General features: G+C 34.8%; 1 protein-coding gene across 4 annotated transcripts in view; it reads left to right on the top strand.

The window, feature by feature from the left end:
- The window catches only part of LOC128985864 (four and a half LIM domains protein 2), a 316238-nt gene that overhangs the window by 102385 nt on the left and 188724 nt on the right, over window positions 1–25129 (top strand). The window contains exon 1 of one of the 4 annotated variants that reach the window (XM_054405810.1): window positions 11136–11338. The exons of 2 other annotated variants lie outside the window; for them this stretch is intronic. In XM_054405810.1, coding sequence (XP_054261785.1) covers window positions 11151–11338 — 188 coding nt within the window. In that variant the 5' untranslated portion in view covers window positions 11136–11150. Of the gene's footprint in view, window positions 1–11135; window positions 11339–22577; window positions 22734–25129 lie in introns of those variants that run through there. One more of the 4 variants, XM_054405811.1, reaches the window with a different exon arrangement.

Consider the following 25129-nt stretch of genomic DNA (forward strand, 5'->3'; position numbering starts at 1 on the left):
CTTAAAATGTTCGTCATGATGAGAAACCTTGCGCAAAACTATCCATTATTTCATAAATTGCCCTTTAAGGTCGTAACTGCTTTCTAAAGGGAACTTTCCATGTTCATAATGTTAAAAATAGCTCAGCTGTACTTATTTGTATGTTATTCTTTCAATGAAATACCTTATTAAAATCAGGTGTGATTATTTGTTTGTATTACTGTATTCTGTTTTGTTTATTCGAGCTCAACTTAATCAATCAATAGTTGTATTAATACTAATGAAGTCAAACGGGTTGAAGCCTGTGGGTTACAGCTAGTTAAGATAATGTTTCTTTCAAGATTCAAAGCATACGCATTCTCGGTTGTAGGTGTAGGTCCCTTGTTTGAAAATTACCTTGAATCTCTGTCTTTAGTATTCTGCACACAATGTTTAGTTTTAATTAAATGTATGAGCGAAGGAACCTACCAATGGGTACCTACCTATGGGTACCTATAGTATAGGAACCTTCCTATTGTTGCTATATGTTGACTAACACTTGACTTGAATGTACAAGCTCCTCCTCCACACGGGACATCGCTGCTGTAAGCTCCTCCCCCATTTTTTGTCACTGCTCATTAGGACCTTTGGTCAATCTGTATGTTAGAAACGACCCTTTAACCATTGGCCAATCTGTACGCGCGCATTAGGACAGGGCGACGTCTGTCGGGCCAGCTAGTAGATTATAAAATTGATAAGACACATGCTTTTGCATACATAATCCCTCTTATTCTTTACGTTGACCTATAATTTACTAAGAACTACACAAGGTCTTACATTGTATACTCAATTTTCTTAACAGATCTTTAGGGATCTGTAAATATTTATACAGTATAACAATATTTTGTTTATTAATTACTTTTAATGAAATATTTAGCTGTATTTCCCTGTATTTTTCCAAATTAATTTATATATAACTTACTTTTTCGCAATTAAGATGACTATTTATATCAAGCTTACTCATTCATAACCACTAAAAGGCTGAAAAACTCAGAATATATATAGAAATTTTTTTGAAATTCCGTAGAAATTCGGAAGGAAATTCCAATCTCTAGGTATTCCAGATGTATTCCATATTCTTTCACAGATCTGAATGTTTGGTTTATTCTCAAGATCGGCATATAAGAATTAAATACAAATAATTTTGCGCATACTCATTTTCGACATAATTTATTCCTCATGAGTTTACATTTTGCAATATATAGATCGTTTCAGTATCACATTTGAGTTATTCAGGAAAGGATGGAGCCGTCATGATGTATTTTACATAGCCGTCGCTAAGGGATGTAATAATACTTTTTACAAACTATCAGAAGAAAAACTAATTTAGGTGCTCTAGATACAAGAAAGTAGCCCAGTCATTCAGTCTGTATGGGTCGACTTGTTTTCAGATCAGCTGATTATTAAGCTAAACCCTTTCATTAAAAGTTAAATGAACGAGGACAGCTGAGTCGGGTTTCGAACCATCAAAAAGCTACTGGAATTTCTCAGGATCGAACCGGTGATCTCCTGATTTTCAGGCGAGCGCTACAACCATCTTCAATAAACATAATAGTCAGTAAATCCCCAAACACATCTGTAAAATCATCTGTTATATCTGAAACTTTATTTTCACACTCAAGTACATCATTTGAGGACCGAGCTGATCTATAAGGTACAGTGCTTCAGTCCATAAGGTGACGGGCTCGAATCCTGCAAAATACTAATTTATTTTATATATACGTTATAATGTGTCGATCATGGTCGATCCTCTAGGCCTAATCTGAAGTAATGTGTAAAACTACTCCAGGCTCGTGTCTAACTTCGGTTGGTAAAGCGAGACATATAAAGTACCCAGTAGTACAAAAGCACCAAACCCGCTTTGATAGCACGAGTATTGGTTCAAATTTGGGCCCACGAAGCTGCAAAGTTTACTGTCAAACGAACTTATCGAGCTTGAAGCCTTCGAAAACAAAGCACAAGTTAAATCTTGGTATTGGTTGAATCAAAGCCACTGTCGCGTAACACCCAGGTTTCCGATGACTTAGATAATTTATTGCGTTTGACAGTTCATTGGAGTAATTCGGAATGATTTGGAAGGTATTCCTATTACAAAGTTGATTCCGCAACTGAACTGTTTGAACTTGTAAACCTTGTGGAAAGTTTCACTTACTTTCGTTTTATTTTTTCAATTATCCATAGCAGCTAATATTTCATTAGTTTTATTTACATAAATCCTTGGGAGTTTTCTAAAATTACTATTTACCTTTAGTGCCTCATCTTTTGTAACTGTTGAACCATTTACGCCCCAAGGCTGATAGATCGGACATCGACTGGGACGGTGACGTCGTCCTCCAGCTACTTGGAGTTCACGAATAATTGTGGATATTTATAGGCATGCACTGTAGATGCAATACTATTTGGTGTGGATTAACGACCGCACTAGTTAGTACTACGACTATCCGCAGTACTATCCTGATAATTAGACAAAAGTGTGTCTCCTGTGTCTAAGGAATATGTCGGCCTTAGTCACTAAAGACTACTAGATCGTATACTTATCCTACACTCGCCTCCATTCATTTTGGCTTAAAATACCTACTTTGTGTGGTCGCTATTTCAGAATAAAGTATTAAAGTATCAAAAGTAACATAGGCATCGACAACTTAAAAGGGAAAATAACTATGACTAATTGACTATTCACACACTCTGTAAGAGGATACGAGAGGACCAATAAGTTATTATTATAATTAAATAAAAGTATTTAATGAAGCTGGTTCATGTAGATGAGATGTCTTCTGCTGTATACACATTTAATGGTATGCCTGAACAATGTTTAGACAATAGACAATAAGTTGATGTATGACCTGATTGTAGAGCTATAATTTATGGTTACATCAGAGGTTGTACAAATCTCTATTTTTGAAATGAGCTGAAATGAATTGACATAATAATTATTGTTTGCAATTAATTGACATCGTAACCAACATGCAAACGTAATAGACCTGTTGTTTAGCTTTAAATTTGTCTTTTTTAACCTATAGCATTTCTACAACACTATAAGTTAACCAAACGCGAATCCCCTCCTTAGCACACAATTTCATCAAAGTCAAATTTAAAGCAATCTCTGAGACATTAGGCAAATATTACGCCAAATATTAGGCAATAATTACCCATTTAAAGTAATATAACCATGCGCTAGTTTAACTTTGACATTTAAAGATTTAAAAAGCAAACTGCAGATGAACGGCCGTAAATGAAAGGAGATGCAATGATATGAGTTTGGTGTTGATAACCAACGATCAATGGAAGGACACGCCCTTCCGTGCTATTTTCTGAAACTGGAAGTTAAATGTTTGTTTTCAATTCCACCCTCTTAGTTAAGAAAAATAGCTATACTATTCTTTTACAAAACCTATTTGAAGTAGCTGTCTTTCAACAAAGTTCTACTTACTCTTAAAAGTTAGTAAGATATAGTTTTGTTAAAAATTAAACAACGAGTTATTAATTTAGTTAGCTGATTGTTTTTTACCATTTTAATTACAGAAGTTCAGTGATGCATCTCCTTGACTTTTGGACAAATTGATATATTTGACACCCCATCTACATTTACTAGCTGTAGCTAAGTTAGTTTACTTCTATTTATTTGTTGTCTATTCCGCTGAAGTTTTTAGAGGAGATTTATTGATTTTTGAATTTTTTTTATTAAGTAAGGAACTACTTAAACACACAGAAAAACAAGTCGAGATAAAGCCCCTATACATTTTATATTTATTTAAGAAAATTAATAGGTGTTAACATTTCAAAATTTAATGTTTAGTAGACTATATTGTATTAGTTTGCATACAATATTACCGTATGATAAAATATGTGTGATTCAAACATGAATGTAATTCAAAACTTGTTTTTAAATTTCTTTTACAAAGGTTGTGCCCATTACTAACATGAATATTAACTGTTTCAGGTATGGTAGCTCAGTCGTTGTTTTAATTACAATACACCAACAGTAAGTAGATCTATTGTTTAGTTGGCTCTTTTAGGTTTAAATAGTTTACTGTATCTAAGATTTCTCATTGATATCTAAAATTAGTATTGAAGTAAATACACACAGGAATTGCATGCTAGAAACACATTTACATTAAATAACCAACTCATACTGTTAGTTTCGATCTGGGATTACTAACACAAACATTCGAGATTTCTAGGATTTGCAACATGTCATTGGTGTTTTTACATTTTTACCTCCACTCCCTTTTATACATAGTATATGGAAAAATTATTGTTTTCATAAAAAAATTCGAGTTTGAGTTTCGGGCGGAAATACACGTTTTGGGTCCCCCTGAACCCAAAAAAAGAGGTTTTCGAAGTGATATCTGTGTGTTAGTGTGTACAGGGTTACAGACTACACCTGTGGTTGGATTTTTATATTTTCTACTAATCATAGTATCTATAACACTATTTTTGTTTATAGTTTTTAAGGAGATTTTTCCATGAACCCGTAAATTAACGGAAAAACGGATTCCTCAAAGTCGACTCGAACTATTTTGATTAAAATTGAGAGTCCTTTTAACTCTCAACAAAATGGTACAACCCACTATGATGTAAAAGTTATTGCAACCTTTTGCAATTTTCCCTATGAAATGTCATAGTTACTTCCACCTTTTACTCAGGATTAAGGTTGTTGACAAGTTAATGGGAGGAAGTATATGTCAAATTGCTGATACCATTTTTATAATCGAAAAGTCCAAACGGAAACGAAAGGGTTCCATTCACAAGATATACGAGATCACCTATACACCTAATAGCCAGTCAGATTTATTTACAGAATAAAGGACTGACAGTCTATCCGTATGAGTCCTAAAATGTGTTGTGCTCTTTTAATGCTATCCTGATTATGTGACTTATCTTGTTTGGTCAGCGATTAAAATATACATCAACATTTCTGAACATTATAGTTACTTGGTTAGTAATATATTTAGTTATAGATATACCACGAACAAAACAACCTGCGCAGAAACGAAAAGATCACGTGGTTCGCGCAGGTAGGTGGGCCGTACCATTCAAACCTGCGCGGCTCGAATCGGCCGAGGGTTCTTTTGTTTCTGGTATTACTATAGTTATAATTATATCCGACAGGCTGTGGGTCTGGTTCAAGATCTGATGCGACATTATTCCTGATTAAAATCCTCAATCAGATCTAGTTCAGGTTCTAAAAAAGACATCGGATTATTCACCTGGTTCAGAATCTGATCACTCTTTTCCTGGTTTAGATCTGAACAAATTTTCCATGCGGGATTGTAATTTCTAAGAGAAGGTGGATCTGTCAACTGACTAGACAAAAAATATAACATAAAATGATCTCGTCATTGTTTTCACAGTGATTTTGCAAATGTCATAATAGGGTGGATAACGACCTCGTCCCCGAAGGACTTCCCATTAACCTTGAGGTTTGTCTTCTGATAACAGCCATTCTGACTGATAAGCGACGAGTGGAGTGCGGTGTCGTGTGCCTTATCTGATGAATCAGCTGTTGTTTGTCATGGTTTTCTGCTTAGTCCTCTCTGTCGTGTATTCGCTGATGTTTCTAGTCTGTGTGAGCGCTGCGATTTCAGCGTACCTTGTCAGTGAACTCGTCGTGTTGTTACCGTTCAACGCTAGACTTGTGAAATACGTTCATATGTGATACTGTGGTTGTGAATCATTGTGTACTGAGGTAATTCTCGATTATGTGTAGTTTTTATGGAATTTGTTGGGTTTGTTGTCTTTAAGATATCAATGTAGACATCCAATCTTTAGCAGGTGTAGCCAATTTGGTATTCCATTGGAAATAGATTGAACTCACAGAGTAATGATTTTACGAAATGTTTTCTTCGTCTTCTTTATACGTTGATGTTGATTTTACAAGAAGCTAGGGTTACAAAAAGATTCCCTTTCAGTATGGGTCGGACAAAATTTGGCTTATCAGACTGAAATCAGTAATTTTGTCATCGCAATCTGTCTTGGCTCAATTTCGATCCTAGCTAAAGGTTCAACATCGGGGCGGGTGTTTATTTTTATAAGTCAAAGGATCTCTTATAGATTAACTTATTTTATTTTATGGTTCTACAGCGCACAAACATATCTGGAAAAAAAGTATGTGAAAGATGTAGGACCGATGTCTTATATAGGGATCAAATGCTTAAAAGTGAAAGCTCAGTATATCACATCTTAACATAACCTTGAAGCAAGCTAACCTGAAATTAAAATTGTTTTGTTTCTGTTTTGTGTAAAATAAAATCAAGGCATCTGAGCAGTCAATGGAATTAATTCATGGCAAAGAGACGATAAGCTAGTTTAAGAAAAAAGTATTTCTGATCAAATCTCTGTTATTCTTCTTTATAATACAGTAGTTAGATGAACTTTATCTTTAGGTAGTAATCAATATATGGTTCGTAAAACTTTAATAGTGAAATAGAAATGGTTTATGTAAATAACTACTTATTCTAGTTAAATAATTAGTGTGATAAGCTTTTAAACAGACATTCAAAAAATGTAAACTCGTTATTGCAAAAGCTAATTGAACCAACAAATTATGAATGAAAGGACCACGCTCCGACTATGAAGTCCCGAAGTCTTACTAAAACACATCTGTTTTCGGCGAGGGTAATTAACTAGCCTAATAGCCCTCGAGATCTAAACAGACGAATGGTTAAAAATAAACTGGAACTGAATGTCAGTTTGCGAGTGAATAATAACTATTTAAATATGAACACTCAAGCAATGACTGCAGTACTGCATTTTGCCTATATTTTGCCAGATAAAGGTTCAAATACAGCATTGCTTTAATTTAACAAGGAAAAATTGCGTTAACATTTTTGAAACAGTCGATACCTTATCGATTTTAGCTTTAATTTGTTGTTTGTTTAAAAGTTTTTTAACTTAATTTGATATTATTTTGAGTTTAGTACTCTTTAATCATTGATGAATCAAGTAAGTGACCGGTTTCTTAGAGATATTCTTATCGACGCCTCTGAGCCGTCATTTTGGCGAAGATGAGGGGTCGCCGGAAGACTAACCCCCACCGGACAACTACCCCCCCCCCCCACCAAGCAGGTTCCTACGTCATGTTGACGACAAAAATGGGGGGGGCAGTTTTCCAGTAACGGACACTCAAGTTTCTTTGTCAAAATCTTCTAAACTAACCTAACATAACTAACCAAACTTGCTGTAACATTTCAAAATTCTGTTTGATATTTCCCACTCGCCTTTTCTGTTATCAAACGGAATTACTCGAATTAAAATTACAATTACATATCATCACATTTTGCTAGGCGGGTAGTATTCCAATCGCCCCCCATATTGGTTAGTTGGCAGATTTCGTGACATCACGTGTGAACTGGAGGGTGGTTTTCCGAGGGGTAGTATTCCGCAACCCAAAGATGAATATATTGAAATCTCATTGATTAAGTACAGCTAGGTTCAGTTAAGAACCATAGAAAGATTAGGACTTTCGTAGAATCGAGCTGTCACCCTAATGATTTATATGCGTACTCAGCTACATCCTATTAGGTATATCCAGCGACATTCAATTAGCTATACACACCTATCTGTTAAGATTAAATGCATTTATTATGACGCATTGATCTATCTTACCCTACAAATCTTAATTTTAAATCCAATCCTAGCTACCTGCTTGCTTCTAAACAAACTCGAACATTTCTGCAAGTACCATTTAGGGCGGGCATTAATTGCGCCAACTGACCTGAGTCAGGTAGTCGGCTATTCCTGAATTGCACCAACTACTCCAGGGAGACACCCGACTCGTTACTTAACTAAGCGAAGCCTTTGACTGTATAATTGAGTAGGTTAGGTTAGGTTAGGTTAGGTAAGGTTAGGATAGGTTAGGTTAGGTCAGGTTAGGTTAGGATGACACGTAAACAAGGACATCTTTCTGCCGGTAACCCACCCCTACGTGACGAAACTAAGGAACATTTTTTGGGCCCTTTGAGGGCTTGGTGCAATTAAGAAACTCTTTGGTGCAATGCACGACCACCATTTATACCCCAACCCGGCTAGACAGTTGTCAACTACCATCGTTTACCTAAATATACAGCATTATGAGCAGAGTAAGAGGCGAGCGGTCAGCGGTGACAGTGAAGCGAGGAAAGTGGACTATTGACAATACGCGAGCAAGCTTGCGACACGCTGTTGTCACTAACGCACCGTGTTACGTAACGCTTGTGTAACGTGTCGCTTTGTGTAACGCGGCGTCTCAGGGATATGTGGACCTGCGGTTCAGCTTTTGGGCAAAGAGATTGAAAACGTAACGCGAAAGGAACGCAGTGGAAAAGAAGAGGAGATGTTTTGGTTGACCATGTAAGAACGGAGGAGGAACCAAGAAGAATTTGATAGTATTTCATGAATTGGTACAATGAAATGCCTCACATGTAGACTATCATATTTACGTATTGGTATTTAAATCCTTCCGTCCAAAACAGTTTTTAGTCATAGTCAAACTCAATGTTGTGAAATTGTCATATAATTGAAACTGCTCTTGCAAAAGCATCATTACCCAACCTATAGGCGAGAAAACAGTTAATGTTACATTGAATGTAGGATAAACTTTTGACGAAAACTTGGGTTTGGTGGAAGAAGTGTTCCAACAAAGAAAACTGTTTCGTTTCTTGCCCAATAGACGAATAATTCATTGTCAATAGAGATGCACGCCGTTTAAGGTAGACTACAGAATCATTGGCTCACTATAACGCGTAAGTAATTTATAATTGAAGGAATTCTAAACCTAGAACTTGTGACAGAAATCGGACTGTATTACCATTTCAGCAACCGCGGTCATGGGGTCAAACATATACAACGAATCAAAAATTAATAATTGAACGACGTACTAAAAATTAATTACTTCAAACTGTTACAAGACCGTTCTTTAAAAAAAATTACTTATCCAAAGTTTGAACAGAACCGTCCCATTTCGTATACAAATCTCGAAATCGCATACCTTTTAAATAATTTATTTTAATATTTTAATATTCAATAATTTAATATTTTAATATTTTATTTAAATAATTAAATATATTTCATACCACAAATACTTTAAAAAATAACTGTTATGTTTTCAGTGATTGTTCAAAAAGTGATGTTTTTTAAACTAATTCTGTAAAAATCTATTTTAGGATGGGATATATTACCATTTTATGTCCCAGTCTGGTAAAAGTTTGTCGTGAACACATTGTTCGTCAGAAAGGCGCTGAAGTTTTCCGTTAGCTTAGTCAAGTCTGGGAGTTGCTAATTGTTTAAAAGCAAAGTAGATAAGAAATTATCACCCTTTATTGCACCTTGCACCTTTGTCATGAGTTGTTTCTAAGAAACCCATCGAGTATTGCGCAATTTGAGTATGAACATGTAAATTTTCCACTTAAAGTGAATTGTTGTAACAGTAATACACACTTAGGTGCGGTTTATGCTTAAGTCAAATTAAAATGCTTTTGTAACTTATCTTGTTGTGCATGTTATTTTCAGTATAAAAAATATATGATTTATTTATTATGAAATAAATTTTTAATAAGTACCGGTAACACTCTACACATACTTAATGACAAATTAATTAACTTTATCATATTAATTCGTCACTAAATTGCTATGTTAATGACCGATTGTATACGAATGTAGGTACCTTTCCTTCACAAAAAACATCAGTTATAATGAAAATCACATATTAGAGCAAAAATTAAGTTAAGTCTGGAAACGAGAAGACTCCTCAATTCACAAAATTGCCAGGAAGGTAAGGTTCTAAACTGTTCAGTTAAGTTCTGTAATTACTTCTATTCCCCGGATTTTCCTATTAACAAAATAATCTTATAGTTTTCATTGTTGTGAAATCTACACGAGATTTAAATGGTCCCTAAGGCGACAGTTCTTCACTTATGCGCCAAATTAAGACAGGAGTTGCGTCACTCCCGCCAAATATCGGTTTGTTTCAAACACCCCCGAGTGATGCTTAGGCGTGCTCTCTAATTAATTGCTTTCATTTTGCAAACATGACCAAAGTTCAGATCCATTATAAGTTACAGGAAAACGCAGAGTAAATTATAAATAGCATGCTAATTACAGACTATATACGACAAACTTCTAGGAAATGTCTACAATAAACTTTGTAGAAGTACACAAATTGAAGTATCATATTTTGGTTGTACATGTTTTTTTGAATCACAGTCATTTAAGCTTAATTATTTTACTTTATTACTTTCAAAGATTATTTAGGTGAATGGGTTGTATTTTATTCTTATTTGTGTGGATGATTTTTTTCTTCACTAGTATTTAAAGTAAAACGTACCTTACCATATGGCATCAGATTAAAATATATTCAATCCTCCCAAATCGTCTAAATATTAACAAAATTTATTTTTACTGGGGTCTTGTTACATTGTGATTTTTTCGTGTTGTATGGTATTCTCCTGTTTGTTTTATTTTGAGAGTTGCAAACCCACATAATCCCATAAATAAATTTTCCCTAGAAGCAATGCTAATGCCCTCCTGGGCTAATTACAATTTTCCAGTTTACATTATCAACGTAAGAGTCGGACGATATGTTACTAAAATCCTCCCTATTCCAATTTAAACTCAAATTTAAATGTTCTTTTTTCAGTGTCGATATGCGTAAAGATTATCAATTCTTATTTAGTGTTTGATGTTTAAGGAATAAACCAAAATTTGGTCTATAAATTACAATTGGAATGGCTCAATCCAACCATCAATTATGAAATTAAAATCAATAATTAATATGCAATATTAATTATCAATAAAAATAGGTATTTTAATTATCAATTAAAAATAGCTCGCACAGGACTATATTGGTAGAATGTCTACTTGGGCATCTTGAAGTCAATGGATAGAACCCAACAAATTCCACAAAAACGACAATTTCATCGTTCTATTTTAATACATTTGAAACTCTGCAGCTAGCCCAAGTAACTGGCATCTTAAGGTTGGTTCGACATCTTTAAAGTTAATCAATAATATTTTGCCCCAAAATAGGACATTTCAAGCGGGAGAAGAGTCACATACTCTCACACATAGAGTAATTACAATTTTAAAGGAACTCCCTCAACTAACGCGAGAATAAAAAGTGAACAGCTACGTCTAAAGCAGCAAAACTACTAGACATGAGGAGTAAGACCCGAGCCCGTGGCATGTCCAGGGAGCGACACCGAGGAGTGCGACGACGCGGAGCGGCGAGGTTCAGGGGCTCCGCCTCCCTGGCACTGACCCCCAGCCCCCGGGAGCTCAGTGATTTTAGCGAGGACGAGGACCAAGAGGCAATCATCCTGGCAGAGGACTTCCTGGAGTACAAGTAAGACTCGGATGATGGGGGTGTGCCTAATGCATTTTACACCTCCCTAACAAAAAAAGGGGGTGTAATGTCTGGCTCATTTAGAGTTGACACTGGCTGACTTAACGGTTGGGGGTAGCCACACACCCCTCCGTGGGGGGAGGGGGTAAGTCACACTGTTACAGATTTCAACCAATAACACGTGATTGATATGTGATTTGATTTAGTGAAAATGGGATTTTTAAGTTTCCCCCGAAAATAAAAATAAATTAACCCAATTTAACCCTAGGAAGTGTGGTTATTAGCATAGAGGATCTGACCTAATCTTAAATCTACAAGGGGAATTTCATTGCATTTTATTAGTGGAAGGTTGTGCTGTTTAATTGTTCATAGATATATTGTCTTGTTTATGGAATTCAAATGTTGTAAACATTTAGTTAAGGAGGTATTCTCTAAACCATGGCTTTATCTGCAACAGTTTTCTGGTTAGATGTTGATGCCATTTCAGCTTGTCTGTGAATATGCTAAATTATTTCTTTGCATGTGCCAACTGTTTGACGGAGTAGCAACTTTCAAACGTTCTATGATATTTTCTTCAGAATTCAGACCAAAACACCCTACAAAATTTCAATTAACAGAAAAATAATAAAATTAATTATTTGTTGTATCCATATTATTATACTTTACACTATAGAAGCTCATAAAATTGAACCCAAATGTTTGTTTTGCTCTATGATACTGCTTAACATACAATTTCGTATAGATACATTGTCTAAAGGACAATTCTTAGTATGGTTGAGTCTCTGAGATTGATTGTGATTAACCCAAACCCAACAGTGATGTAGTGCTGCAGTATAGGTGTGCATTGTTATCATCTCTTGGGCAAAGGTCAGCCAACTCACCTGCCTTACTTTGACTGATCACTTTGTCATTGACTCTGTCTACTGATAGCTGCTGATTGATAAGTTACAAGTGCGTTTAAATCAACACGGGATTCACAGTTGTCTCTAAGCTTTCCAACTGTTGTATGACGACGTTTGTAAAAATATACCACACGTAACCCATATCAAAGCTGAACTTATCTAACATAATCTGTTAAGAGAAAAGTTGTAAAAGCCCCACGCTTATTGATAAGCATGCTGCCGACAGTTCACTGAGAAAAGCGCTGGATATTCTTGCAAAAGACACACCAGATCAATGGACTATATAAGCTACATAAGTTCGGTAGATTTCACAAAATGTAGTTGTGTATTTTTACATTTACGAATTAAAACTCTCTAAGATTAGGGAAGAGATGAAAAAGCTACTATTTCTTATCATTTCCGTGGGAGCCCACTATGTTGAAGACGATGTGTGAAGTCTGTTATGGTAATGTGCTTTTCAGTCTTCTGTGAAATAGCCAAGCCTACAGTTGTAGATTGTAGAACGTGGCCGCTAGCAGAGACTGAGCATTATTTTCTTACAGAACATATAGTGGTACAGGCCTATGCTTGAAGTACATGTCGGATAACCTCGATATGATATTTACTTGAATTACATTATTTTGATCCTGGGAAAAGTAGCTTTTTATGTTTTGAAATTGGACCCAGGTATCAGTGCAAAACTGCACGTGCTGCCATTTTAGTTCCCTTATAAACATTCCCTAGATTTATTTGATTTATAATCATGATACACGGACAATTTATGGCTATACGCTACTAATAACGTTATTAATTTTTTTAAGCTTTTTAGGAATGCACAACTTTAATGCCATGGTTTAAAATATTCAAGGTTTTTGAGAGGATTTCTACTAATCGTAATCTTACAGATAAATTGTGTCTTCGTATGCTCTTCTTGTAAATTTCTTCGTCAAAAAGCTGATAACCTAGTACAAATACTTGAAAATAGGTATTTTATCGTTAATTGTGAAGCCTATGACGACATACTACTACTTTTCATTCAAAAATATTCTAATCATTTAATCTTACTATCTATATATTAATATTTTGAAACAGTTTTTCTTTGTCACAGCTAATTTCAGAGAACGGCTGGGCGTAGAAACTTGGTAGGGGTCTCTAAAGAAAGGCCTTGGTCTGTAGATGAGCCAACAAAAGAGGAACGAGGTAAATTCCCTTGGGGCTCTGCCCCAGACGCCTTTAAAGTCCCCTCAGCAGATTTGTTTACATTATGACCATATGTATAATTTTACACTACATTTTAATAAAACAGCTGTTAATATTTAAATTGTGATTTACTGAATTTGTCAAAATGAAGTATTTGCAAAGGTTTTTTCTGATTTTAAAATCAATTTTCTTCTGCATCGTGTCATGTTTTGCAATATGATGTTGTAATGTTGTAATGTTATAATGTGCAATCCAAATCAATGTAAAATCCTAATATCACAGTAACTCTTAAAATTATTTCTTATGGAGTTAACTTATGTCTATTGTATGGGTTGGTTTCTGCCTTTTTTACCACTTCTTGGAGATTGTACGTAGGCGTGTTGCACGTAGATGATATTTTTTGGCGTATTGCATCTGTAGAGGATACTTCGGTTGGTGTAATTATTACAATGGAAAAAAGCGAGAAATCCTGGACAATTTGATATAGGCCTACTAAAAATAAAACTGAATTAGAAGAATTAGAAATAATATTTCTTTTCTTCATTTATAATCGTTATTATAGAGAACCTAAATGCGGCTATAAGTGGGAAACATTTGTAGAAAACTCTAAAAAACAAGATCAGCTTTTGAAAAAAGATAAGATATTTACAAACAATTGTGATTATATCTATCTGTTGTGTACATCGTGAGTATTTCTATAATCTTTGAGTCGACTTTTATAAAGTCATCGGAAATTATGACCGTTATTCGTTTTAAAATAACGCCTGTAATGCTTCGCAATTGCTCGAATTCGAGCAACAGGTACACTACTTATTATAAATGTGAAAGTTTGTGTGTTTGTTTGTTTGTTTGTTTGAGGTTCAATCACGCTTTAACTACTGGACAGATTGGGCTGAAATTTGGCGTGATGATAGCTCACATTCCCGATTAACATATAGGCATATTCTTATCTCAAAAATCCTTTCGGGCTCCGCCCCAGTGGCTCTGTAGCTCCCCATGTTAACCTTATGAGTATTCATATTTAATGGGAATTAAAGAATTTAGTCAGCTGTTTCAACTAAAAAAGTTGGTTCTATGATATGTAAAAGCATTAAAAAGTTATAAGATTTGCCAACAGGGTGCAGGACTATTATTTTTTTTGCATTTATGAAAATAGCTAATTTGAACTAAGCAGCAACAAAAAACTGTAATACGCAACGAGAACTGTCAAAGTAGGATTGTTTACACTTAAGTATTGTGTTTTTAATTTCATGAATGATATGTGATATTTTCCAGATTTTTAATAATTTTTTTCTCTATTGTTTAGGAGAAGTGGTAGAATATTATGGCTATGGTAGATGTGTAATACTATAGTATAACGTAAATTTAAAGAAGCAAATTTTATCAAACTGTGTCCTCTCCCATTGCAAACGCAAAACTTGAGTATAACTGCAATAAGCATTTTATACTTGATGCCAACCCCGTACGAGGGACGGGTTCTCTGCTAGTTGTACAATAAGAATACCTTTCAAGGCATTGATAGTACATAAATGATCTACATGATTGAAAGTGGCACTTGTCTGAATGTTTTTGGAACTGCATTTTAGTATGTTAATGTTTGAAATCGTACTTCATGCATATTGAGAATATCATAGCAGTATTTGGCAATACGTTTGGAAAGAGTCATGTGGAACTTTGAATCATGTGTTTTGAATTTGTAGTCGTTATTTCTGAAGTGTTTTGGCAACTTCCCCGCGCACCTGTCTACAGACACATCTCTCCGTAACTTTCTATCTCTCCTCTTGTATCGTAGATGAGTGATATATTGCATATACACAGCTAATATGGACACATTACAACAACAATAAATGCCTGTGTAAATCGATATACAAAATATAAAGGACGTTCAAAAAAAGGTGGGGATATAATTTACCTAGTGATTTCTTAACATTTTTAACTTTAAAACTTTTCAACCGATCTTGATGAAACTTGGTATATATGCAATGAAGAAGAGACCCATGTTAGAAAAAAAGTTATATTGAATTAATTTAGAGTCAGCAACAAAGCTCATTGACAAGCCTCATTGATTAAACACTTATCCTTAACTTATCAAGCATTCTGGTTGTCATCGACGAATTAATCTTTTACAATCAACTCAAAACGATTCATCTCTCATCCAGTCCTTTTGTTCGTCCATTTATTTATAAATCTACTGGACACTCGATAAAACAGATCCGTTCAATACCAGATATAAACAATGTGCATCTCTACAGTGTTAAAGATCTGCAAATTTAGATATTATTTGTCCCACGATTGATTTTAAGGTTAATTTATATATGTAGCTTTCTCAACATGTTCCACATAACTGTTAATTTTCACACAAGTGATCCTCGGTGTTTAATATTCTGTTTTCTGTCTGGACTCCAAAATGTTGTGTGGACTCAATTCTGTATTTGTGTGTGCATGTCTATTGGCAACGCATTAATGTCCTTATTTTTCGTGGAAAAGACAAGAGCACCATTGTCAATGAAAATTTTAACCCGAATAAAGTGTGCAGTTGTGAGGTTGAGGTAGTTTTTTAACAACTTTTAACCAGTGCGAAAAGTAACTTTCAATTACAGGCCTACCTTAGGGCTATGCCTCATAGATCTATACTGTAAAGCAATTCCTTTCATCGTTAGATATAAAATATGGACTAACACGATCGGGTGACATTTAATTGCGAAGAATTCGTTTTGGCTTTGAAACTGTCAGATATTGTATTTGAGAAGGTTTATATATATTCCTAGACAGTTATAGTTTTGCCATCATATCTGGAAAAATGCACACTAAATATGCAAACCAAAAATATGATGTACTGAATATAAGGTTTTAACTTACTACAAGATTCCCGTACGAAGAACGGGCAAACAGCTAGTTCGATCATAAAACCAGACTTTTTTGGTAGCGTACTCTTTAATTTTGTATGTTTTAGACACATTTCAAGCAGTCTGTTCATTGGTTTCCGGGTTTTATTCAAGAATACGCTTGTATACATAGAGCACATAATGTTCGTATATAGGCCCTGTCATCAATTCTAATGAGAATTCTTCCATTTGACGTGAATTCTAAATAACTTTTAAATGCAAACTAATAGCATCGTAGTAACAGTCAGGATTTTCGTTGCGCCTTCAACGTTTTAGGGGCAAGTACAACACGTTATTGTAGACAGAGTTGCTGTGTGGGATGTCAGGCATATCCTTCTGTAGTTTGAAGTCTACGGACGATCGGACATTATTTATTTTGATCATATAGTACAGATTTACTTGAATTTGTATACACGATCCTTGAATGTTATTCATTCTAACTTGGACACGATTATTCTATCAAGTTGAGAAACGATTTTTGTTTAACTTTTTTTGGTCCTGAAATAAATTGAGTTGCTAACAAATACCCTTTTTACTTGTGACGTTTGAGGGCATTATTTTTTTTTACTTAGACACTCTTTCTTCTTCACACTAAATAATGAATGAATCATGATATTTTGACGCGAAATATTCTCTCTTGGCTGCACCGTTTATCGCCTAAGGTCAAACATAAGGTTACGATCTAACAGCGAGTCTATTAAGTAAACTACAATGTTTGTGACGTCAAGATTTTCATTAAAGACCGTGCAGGCAGTTTATGGTCGGCGCCGCGCCGGTGTGAGGCCCTACGATACATAGCTTGTCTTGGTTTTTATAAGGTTGCTAGGTAAACTTTATATCTGTAAGTTTCCCCAAAAAGCCCTGTATTTCTGTTTCTTAATTATGTATACTAGTCTAGTGATAATTTTGTATTAAATGGGTATACAGAGAGAAATTGGGGATTTGTGTTTTGATGGTCAAAAGTGAGAAAACCCAATTTATACCCCATAAAATTCCTGTTAAACCCCGTTCCCATCGTCCAACAATGCTAGTTCACGAACTCATTTAAGTTTATCCCACCTTACACCTTCAAACGAAATTTCATCAAAATTGAACAAAAATTACTCAAGTTATCGCGTTCACGGACACACACACATGTATATACATATATATAAATTTGAGCGAATAGTGTTTTTGGCCTCTGAGGACATCAACATGTAAAAGTAAATCGGTCCCGGGCTCAAGTCCTACAATGAGACCTACGGTAATAGCTACTTCCATATAGGGAAATTCGCTAAAAGGCATTACGGTGGACATAGGGCAGAAATATTACAATCTATAGTCAAACAGCAATATGGAGAACAATATTTACACCGTGAGAACAAGCAGTTGGTGTTCAGAACAAATGTTACTTTGAGGGTAAATTGTACTACGAAGAACAATAAATACACTCTGAGAAAAATCAAATAATATCGAGATCAGAACAAATCGTACTTTGAAGACTGATGCTAATCATAAGAATGCCAAGAATCCTGCAAGAACAAACAGTTGAAATGAGGATCAGCACAGATTTCGCTTTGAAATAAAAATCTCGAGCACAACAAACAAACTGGGCAAAAAACAGGTGAAACGGAGGTTAGGAAAAATGTAAATTTGAGCTATTTTGTGATGGCAACGTATCCTGACGTATTATAATCCAAGAATGATTATAAGTGTGGATGTGGGATTCGTTTTAAGAAAAAATTATAATCTCAACAACTATAATCAGTGAGAACAAACAGGTGAAAAGGAGGTCAGAACAAACGTCAATTGAGGACAAACGACAATAAGAACAACAAACTGTGACAGCTGACAGCTGTTTACTGAATAATGCAGCAAGACGAGATTTGTCTGTATCGCATCGATCCTCACTTCATTTATCAAATCAGCGCCTTCGCCCGATTTTATCTGATTGGGACGATTGAAATCAATACAGATTTGTCAAAAGATTTAAGCAATAATTACTATCAATCTTTATAGTCTATTAATTGATACTAGATCTCGCCCAGTGGTTGAAAACTCAACCAAAAGTATGTACAGTATTGTTTCAAACTTCTCTATTTTCAGCACACGTTGTAAATAAAACATGTGATTCGAATTTCATCCATTTGCTTTGATTTTCTGATTATATTTTGTTGTTATTTCGTCACCAATATGGCAACCCATAAGGCCCATGTTAGTTTTTAAATTTTAAATATAATTTTTGTGCTTATTTTCTATACTATTTTATTATATTTAATTTATAAAGGGATATATCTAAAGGCAAATATATTTTTAAAAGCATGCGTAGATTTTCCCTGCGATGCACTGGAGCTGAGAAAAGGGTTTTCAATAAACATGCTTGTCTATTAATATATAGAACTAGCACCATGTAAAAATCTCCATAAGGAAAGTTGTACTTCCATTTTTGACCCAATTAACATAAATATTTTATTTAAAAATATTTCATTTTTATTTTAAAATGGAAATAAAACCTGCACATATAGGACCGATAACCTTTCTTTTGGTACAACCCGCGTGTAATTCGGTCCAGTCGTATAGTCAGGCTAGCTATCATAAGTTTTGCAAAGTTTTTAATAGGCCTATATATAAGATGGCAATTAATTGGTGTTTTAAAAGTCCTCTATTCAACTCTCAACCTCCCAACCAAAATCTATTCGAATTCAAATTTCCAAATATTTAATAATATACCATATGGCAATAGCAGTAAGCCCGTTCTTCGGACGGCGATTTTCCCATCATATTGCATTTATACAGTTCTACTTGGTTTTAAAATTAATATTTTATAGGCGAAGTGAAGCTTAAATAAACAACAGAGAATAATACAAACGAGTAAAAACGCGTGATTCTAAACGAAGAAATCAAATTAAAAGAATAACGTTCCAATAGGTACAGCAAATTTATGTATGTTAATATAGTCATGAAATAATTCCCTTAAGCAATTGTTTGCGACCTCGAAGGGCAGCCATGAACAAATGCGTTAGTTTCCCAAAGTATTATTAAAAAACAATTTATAGTTTATATGTGTGGGCCTTGTAGTCTTCTCAAAAGTTCGTTCATTCTTTTGGTTTTATAGACAGATTATTGTGACCTGAATGTCAACCTTTTATATCCTTTAAAAATGTTTTTTGTTGAATTCATTAAATTACTTCGCCCTTTTGGTAGGTTTTACACAGAAAGAAAATATTTCGAAAGCAAAATCACTACGCCATGAGTTATGTTTTAACTCGTCCCCGGACAGAATGTGTCGCTGAACACTTTGGTCCACGTCTGCGACGCAATTCGTCCAGATTCATCGTCAGTCTGGCCTTGACAACAATCAAACATGTCAAGCTGTGGTTGAAGCATTGAAAACCTAAAATCTGTCTGGACTTTATCTTTAATTTTCTCTACACTAGTAAAATAAACGAACGAGTTATTTGCAATCCGTTCAACGCTAAGATGCATAGTTCTTGACAAATTAATTTAAGTATGCTAATTTTTTTACCTATTTGTTATTTTAAATTGACCACCAAAACAGTACCGATTGCTGTCAAACGGAGTTACTTTTGTATGCTACAAAAACACTTCATAACAAATCTGCAAATTAGGTGAGATGAGTAGCTTTATTGAAAACAAAACATCTTGACTATCTAGACTGGGACGGGTGTCGTCGTCCTGTTAACCCAGCTACTAGGAGGTCACGAATTGTGGATATTTATAGGCATGCATTGTGGATGCGATACTCCCTGGGGGTAGCGGATTTTTATCCCCCTGGAATTTTACCCCCTGGGCAAACGTGACGTCACAAACCAGGGGGTAAAATTCCGGCCGCGAACTTTTGAGTTTCGCGACATCAGCTCGATGGATTAAACGCGGAATTAAACATATAATTTCACGGTTGTGAATTTAATCAGAACACATCAAATTATAAAAACCTAGAATGTACAGCCCGGATTTTTACCCCCGGAATATTACCCCCGGAATTTAACCCCCCGGATTTTTACCCCCGGATTTTTACCCCCGGAACTTTACCCCTCGGATTTTTTTCCCCGGAATTTTACCCCCTGGCCAGATATATAAATTAGTGAGAATAATTACTTATCTTCATTCAGTTTTAGTTTAATAGTAAACATTGTATTATTAAGTAGCCGATCTTAATTTATTTGTAACATTAACTAATCGAACAGGTTTTTAATTTTAATTTTGAGATTCGTGTATCAGGATTCGATCTTTGAAGCCAACTGTTGTTAATATGATCAAAATAAAACAGCGAATTCTGTTTACTTAGTTGAGATTACAAAATAAATAAATAAAGATATGCTACTAAATAATGAAATGTTTACAATTAATTAAAAACAGAAATAAGAAAATCAATCGTTCAATTTCTAAAATCGGCCAGGGGGTAAAATTCTGGGGGGGGGTAAAATTCCGGGGGTAAAAATCCGGCCTGTACATATTCAGTTGTCTAAACGCTAGTTATATGGACAGGGGGTAAAATTCCTGTTTTCATCGCTAATCTAATTAATCACGCTCTGACTATTTTCATTAGACGTCCAAATCCGCGGGGGTAAACTTCCGGCCGCGAACAAACTTTTGGCCACTCAGGTTACTACGTCATAGTGACGTCAGCTTTGCCCAGGGGTAAAATTCCAGGGGGATAAAATTCCGGCGACCCACTCCCTGTTGTGGATTAACGTCCGCACGGGTGAGTACTACGACTATCCGCAGTACTATCCTGATAATTAGACCAATTCGTATATACCAAAGGCAAAAATGTGGTTCGGATTCCACTATAAACTTGTAGGTCCCTTAGTTGCCAGCTGTATGGGCTATTAATTAACACCTGTGTCTAAGGAATATGTCGACCTTAGTCACTAACGAGACTAAAAGATCGCGCCACTCATCATACACTCATCTCCATTCATACTTGGCTTAAAATACCTACGGTCGCCATTTCATTGAAAAGTATTAAAGTATTGAGTTTGCACTGTATTTAAAAAGTTCATTTTTAGTGAGCTCAATACTTCGTGGTATGTTACGAGGGACAACAAGCAAGGACCGCTCCCAGTATGATTTTAAAACTGTACATCTTTTAAAGTATTTTCTTCGACTCGACGATGAGTTTCTATTTCCCTCGATATCTGACCTCGGCGAATTCGAGGCCAAGATTCCGTGGTTTCTGGCCAATTGGCATAAACCCGTGACACTGGTCTTCCATGAAAAATGCCCTGAATACAAGTATAAATTAAAGTCATGTATTTTACTTACTAAAGTCCCAGATAAACATGTGCTAGATGACCCCACATAAATTACTATCATTATTGTCTAACTCGGTGCTTTGCAATACTAATATTTGTACATAGGGACTTTTTCGAGTATTTTTTATTTGGCCACCGTTCGATATTTTTGTAATCTGTAAGATATTTCTACTGTATAATTAATCTCGTCCTGTGCCATAGCATGTCTTTCAGTGAGCCCAGAATGTATTCTTCGACACGTTGGTTTATACAGGGTGAGTTTTAATTGTCCCCCCCCCCCAACTTTTTTCTAGAATATTTGTGTAGAAAAAAGTTGGGGGGGACAATTAAAACTCACCCTGTATAAGTTCGTTCGTACTGCTGTTCGAACATCTAACCAATTTGCAATGCTATTCGCTTAATTAACTAATAGGAAAATCAATAGTTTACATTCGAATGATTTGGAACATTTGATTATCTTTTGCCTACTCCTTTCCTTACTTTCAACCTCCCAATACCAACCAGTAGTGCATACCTTTACCTTTTACCAACGGTAAATTGGAACCTATTAAAAAAGAAACTTGTTAACTAATTCCTCAGTTTACAAAAAAAATCTTTTTCAACAATGGATTGCATATTGAAAGAACGTGATAGCAAACCCATCCACAAAGTACCTTTGATTCTCCACTTAAAAGGCGCTGATTTGTTTCCGTTCCGCCCACTTGACCTTTATCTCTTAAGTGCTCTTTCCGTTTCGTTTTTTCTCACAGCGAAATCAATCGAAAAGCTAAAGTAGTTGGTCAAGCTGTTTGTTTAGTTAATTCAAAATTGTTTACCAACATGTTATTTCCCTGTCAAAATAAAGGTGGTGGTCATTGCGCATGTCGCGGTTCGCACAGAAGCCGCTAGGGCCGCTGCGATCGTGGTGGCGCTGGCGTCGAGATCAGTTGTGTTTCCGTCCGCTAGGTAGCACCAGTGTTCCGGAAAAGCATCAGTCGGGTTAAACTTAAAACCGCCTCAAATTTCAAATCAAGTTATCCTCCGGACTAATCATTGTTCAATCAAACACAGTGCAAAGTATCGTTTAAAATGTGATAAGACCTGCAGTGTGAAGTGACAAGTGGTGTGTTGTGTTACTTTTAGGTTATGTTTATAGTCATTGTTGTCTGTGCATAGTTCGATCAGCTGATTTGTAAGTTTTGAAACTTTCAAGCTTGTTTGTCTCGCGCTTTTTTTAAACCGAGTAATCACTTGGCCAGATGAACTCGGAGACGCGCCAAAATCATAATCAGCTGGGCGCAATTTATATTTCTGGTCTTGACCATCTGTTATTCTTATGCGACTTTTTACAAGGGGTCAGCTTACCCAGATTACACGGGAGTTTTCAACTGGACGCGCCATTGCCCGTTTCGAGGTGTAGAAAATTAAAATTAATTGAGCGAAATTTATTTCACTGCTATTTCAGTAGAGCTCTTCCCCATAAATAATTATGTTTACAAGTTGAATTTTGCTGAACAGTTTTCTTACTTGTTTGTAGTAACGGTTATATCCAACACTCAGTAAATCAAATCTATATCTATACTTATTTAATACGCAAGCAGGTTTTTTGTGACAATTACTCCTCCGTAACTACTGAACCGATTGACATGTTTTTGGTGTCATTGGAAAGAGCGTAACTTGAAGTTGTGCAGGAAACTTTCTTTTTAGGTAAATAATTAGAGAGTGAGGCCCTGGGGCCCTTTAAAGTTTCGTATTTCTCCATAAGATTAACATGGGAAACAAAAATTGTTATGAAAATCCAGCTGTTGCCAGAAATTAAAAGTGAGAAGAAGAACATATGTTAATTGTAAACAGTCAATAAGTTTGCTAATTTAATAGTTTGCTACAAACATTTACTGACTTGGTTGAAATAAAATATTTACTATTTGAGTTTGGGTTGGCGTAAATATTACAATGGAAAAAAGCGAGAGAGCCTGGATAATTTGATATACTAAAATGAAAACTGAATTAACACTGTGCTATGTGCTGCATTTCTTAGTAATCATTGAAAGAGCCGATTTGCAAACTATGGAAACACAGGAACGTCATAGAACACCACCAAGGAGACTGTGCCTTAAAAACGCTAGAAATAATGTTTTTTTTTATTTTTTATTTATAATTGTTATTATGGACAACATATTGCGGCTATTAGTAAGGCTATTTGTAGAAAGCATAAAAACAATATCAGCTTTTGAAAATATAAAATATTTACAAGAAATGTTGATTATATCGATCTTTTATGTAAATCTTGAGTATTTCTATAATCTTTGAGTCGAATCTTTTAAAGTCATCAGAAATCATGAATGTTATTCGTTTTAAAATAATCCCTGTAATACTTAGCAATTGCTCGAATTCGAGCAACAGGTTCACTAGTATATTTTACTGAACGTATTTTACCGTTTTATCTCTCGCTAGAGTGAAAATGATATTAACCATAATCTGTATTAAATGCTTCAAAATGTTATATACATTTAAAACGATTATTGTGATACTTACAAACGCTGAAAATTCACTCTTGCACGCTGATATTTCATTTTATTTGAAAATAATGCCCCGATATACATTTTAAATCCAGACCAGCAATGATATTTTATAAGATATAGTGAAAATACAATCAATTGAAAAAATTTTTTTACTCCTCTAACCCCTTCAATTCGACGTCAACGAATCGATTAGTAATTTGATTTTGAGAGTATCACATAATCATCATTGGCAATGATAATTAACGTAAAAATAAATATAGGCTTTAGGTGTTTTAAATTTTAACGGTGCATTGAATACTTAAACATTTGTATTAACACATTTGTATTAACACTGTTTGATATTGTGGACTATCAACACTTAAAATAATCTTTGATTAAACAATTAAAATATAATACTAGCAAAATATAATTAATTTTGCAATGCCATTTGTATTTTCAATCAACACTTTTAACACTAAGCTAGGCTACATAGTGCTTGACAAACCATTGTACTATTCAAATTTATTATTTGTTTACGTATTTGTTATTATTTTCCTAATTACAGAGATCCATTGGTACTCGTTATTTATTTATTCGATGTTTAGAAAATGCAAATGAATATTTTCACGAGAAATGATCAAATTATGTCCCGAGTAAAACATATTCAAAGAGTTCTGACCTTAAATGACAACCAATTCTGTTTTGTAGATAAAATAACAAAAATACTATTAATAATTCAAAAATTTTTTGCAAATCAATAATTGAAATGTTAATAAAGATGCTTGGTTTGAAACAATTAAGCTTCGCTAAAAAGTCTGTGTAGAAAATTAAAATAATTCCCACCATCGAAATAGCAAGGCGTGTCAGATACAATAACCATTTTAATTTAAAAAATAATTTCGTGCTCGTTGGTTTAATTATCAAGTGAAGATTTCAAAGAATTGAGAAATTGTTAATGCACACTCCATTATATTGAAATTTCTATCGAGGAAAGAACTAAATAGTTTTTTATACATTACACAAATATACCACAAAAGATTATGTGACGCAATAAAACAATATCTTGGCATGTAACAACATATTCGTT

The sequence above is a fragment of the Macrosteles quadrilineatus genome, unplaced genomic scaffold, assembly GCF_028750875.1.
Source record: "Macrosteles quadrilineatus isolate MER2022 unplaced genomic scaffold, UCM_ALF_1.0 Scaffold_2__2_contigs__length_208266976, whole genome shotgun sequence".
NCBI lineage: Eukaryota > Metazoa > Arthropoda > Insecta > Hemiptera > Cicadellidae > Macrosteles > Macrosteles quadrilineatus.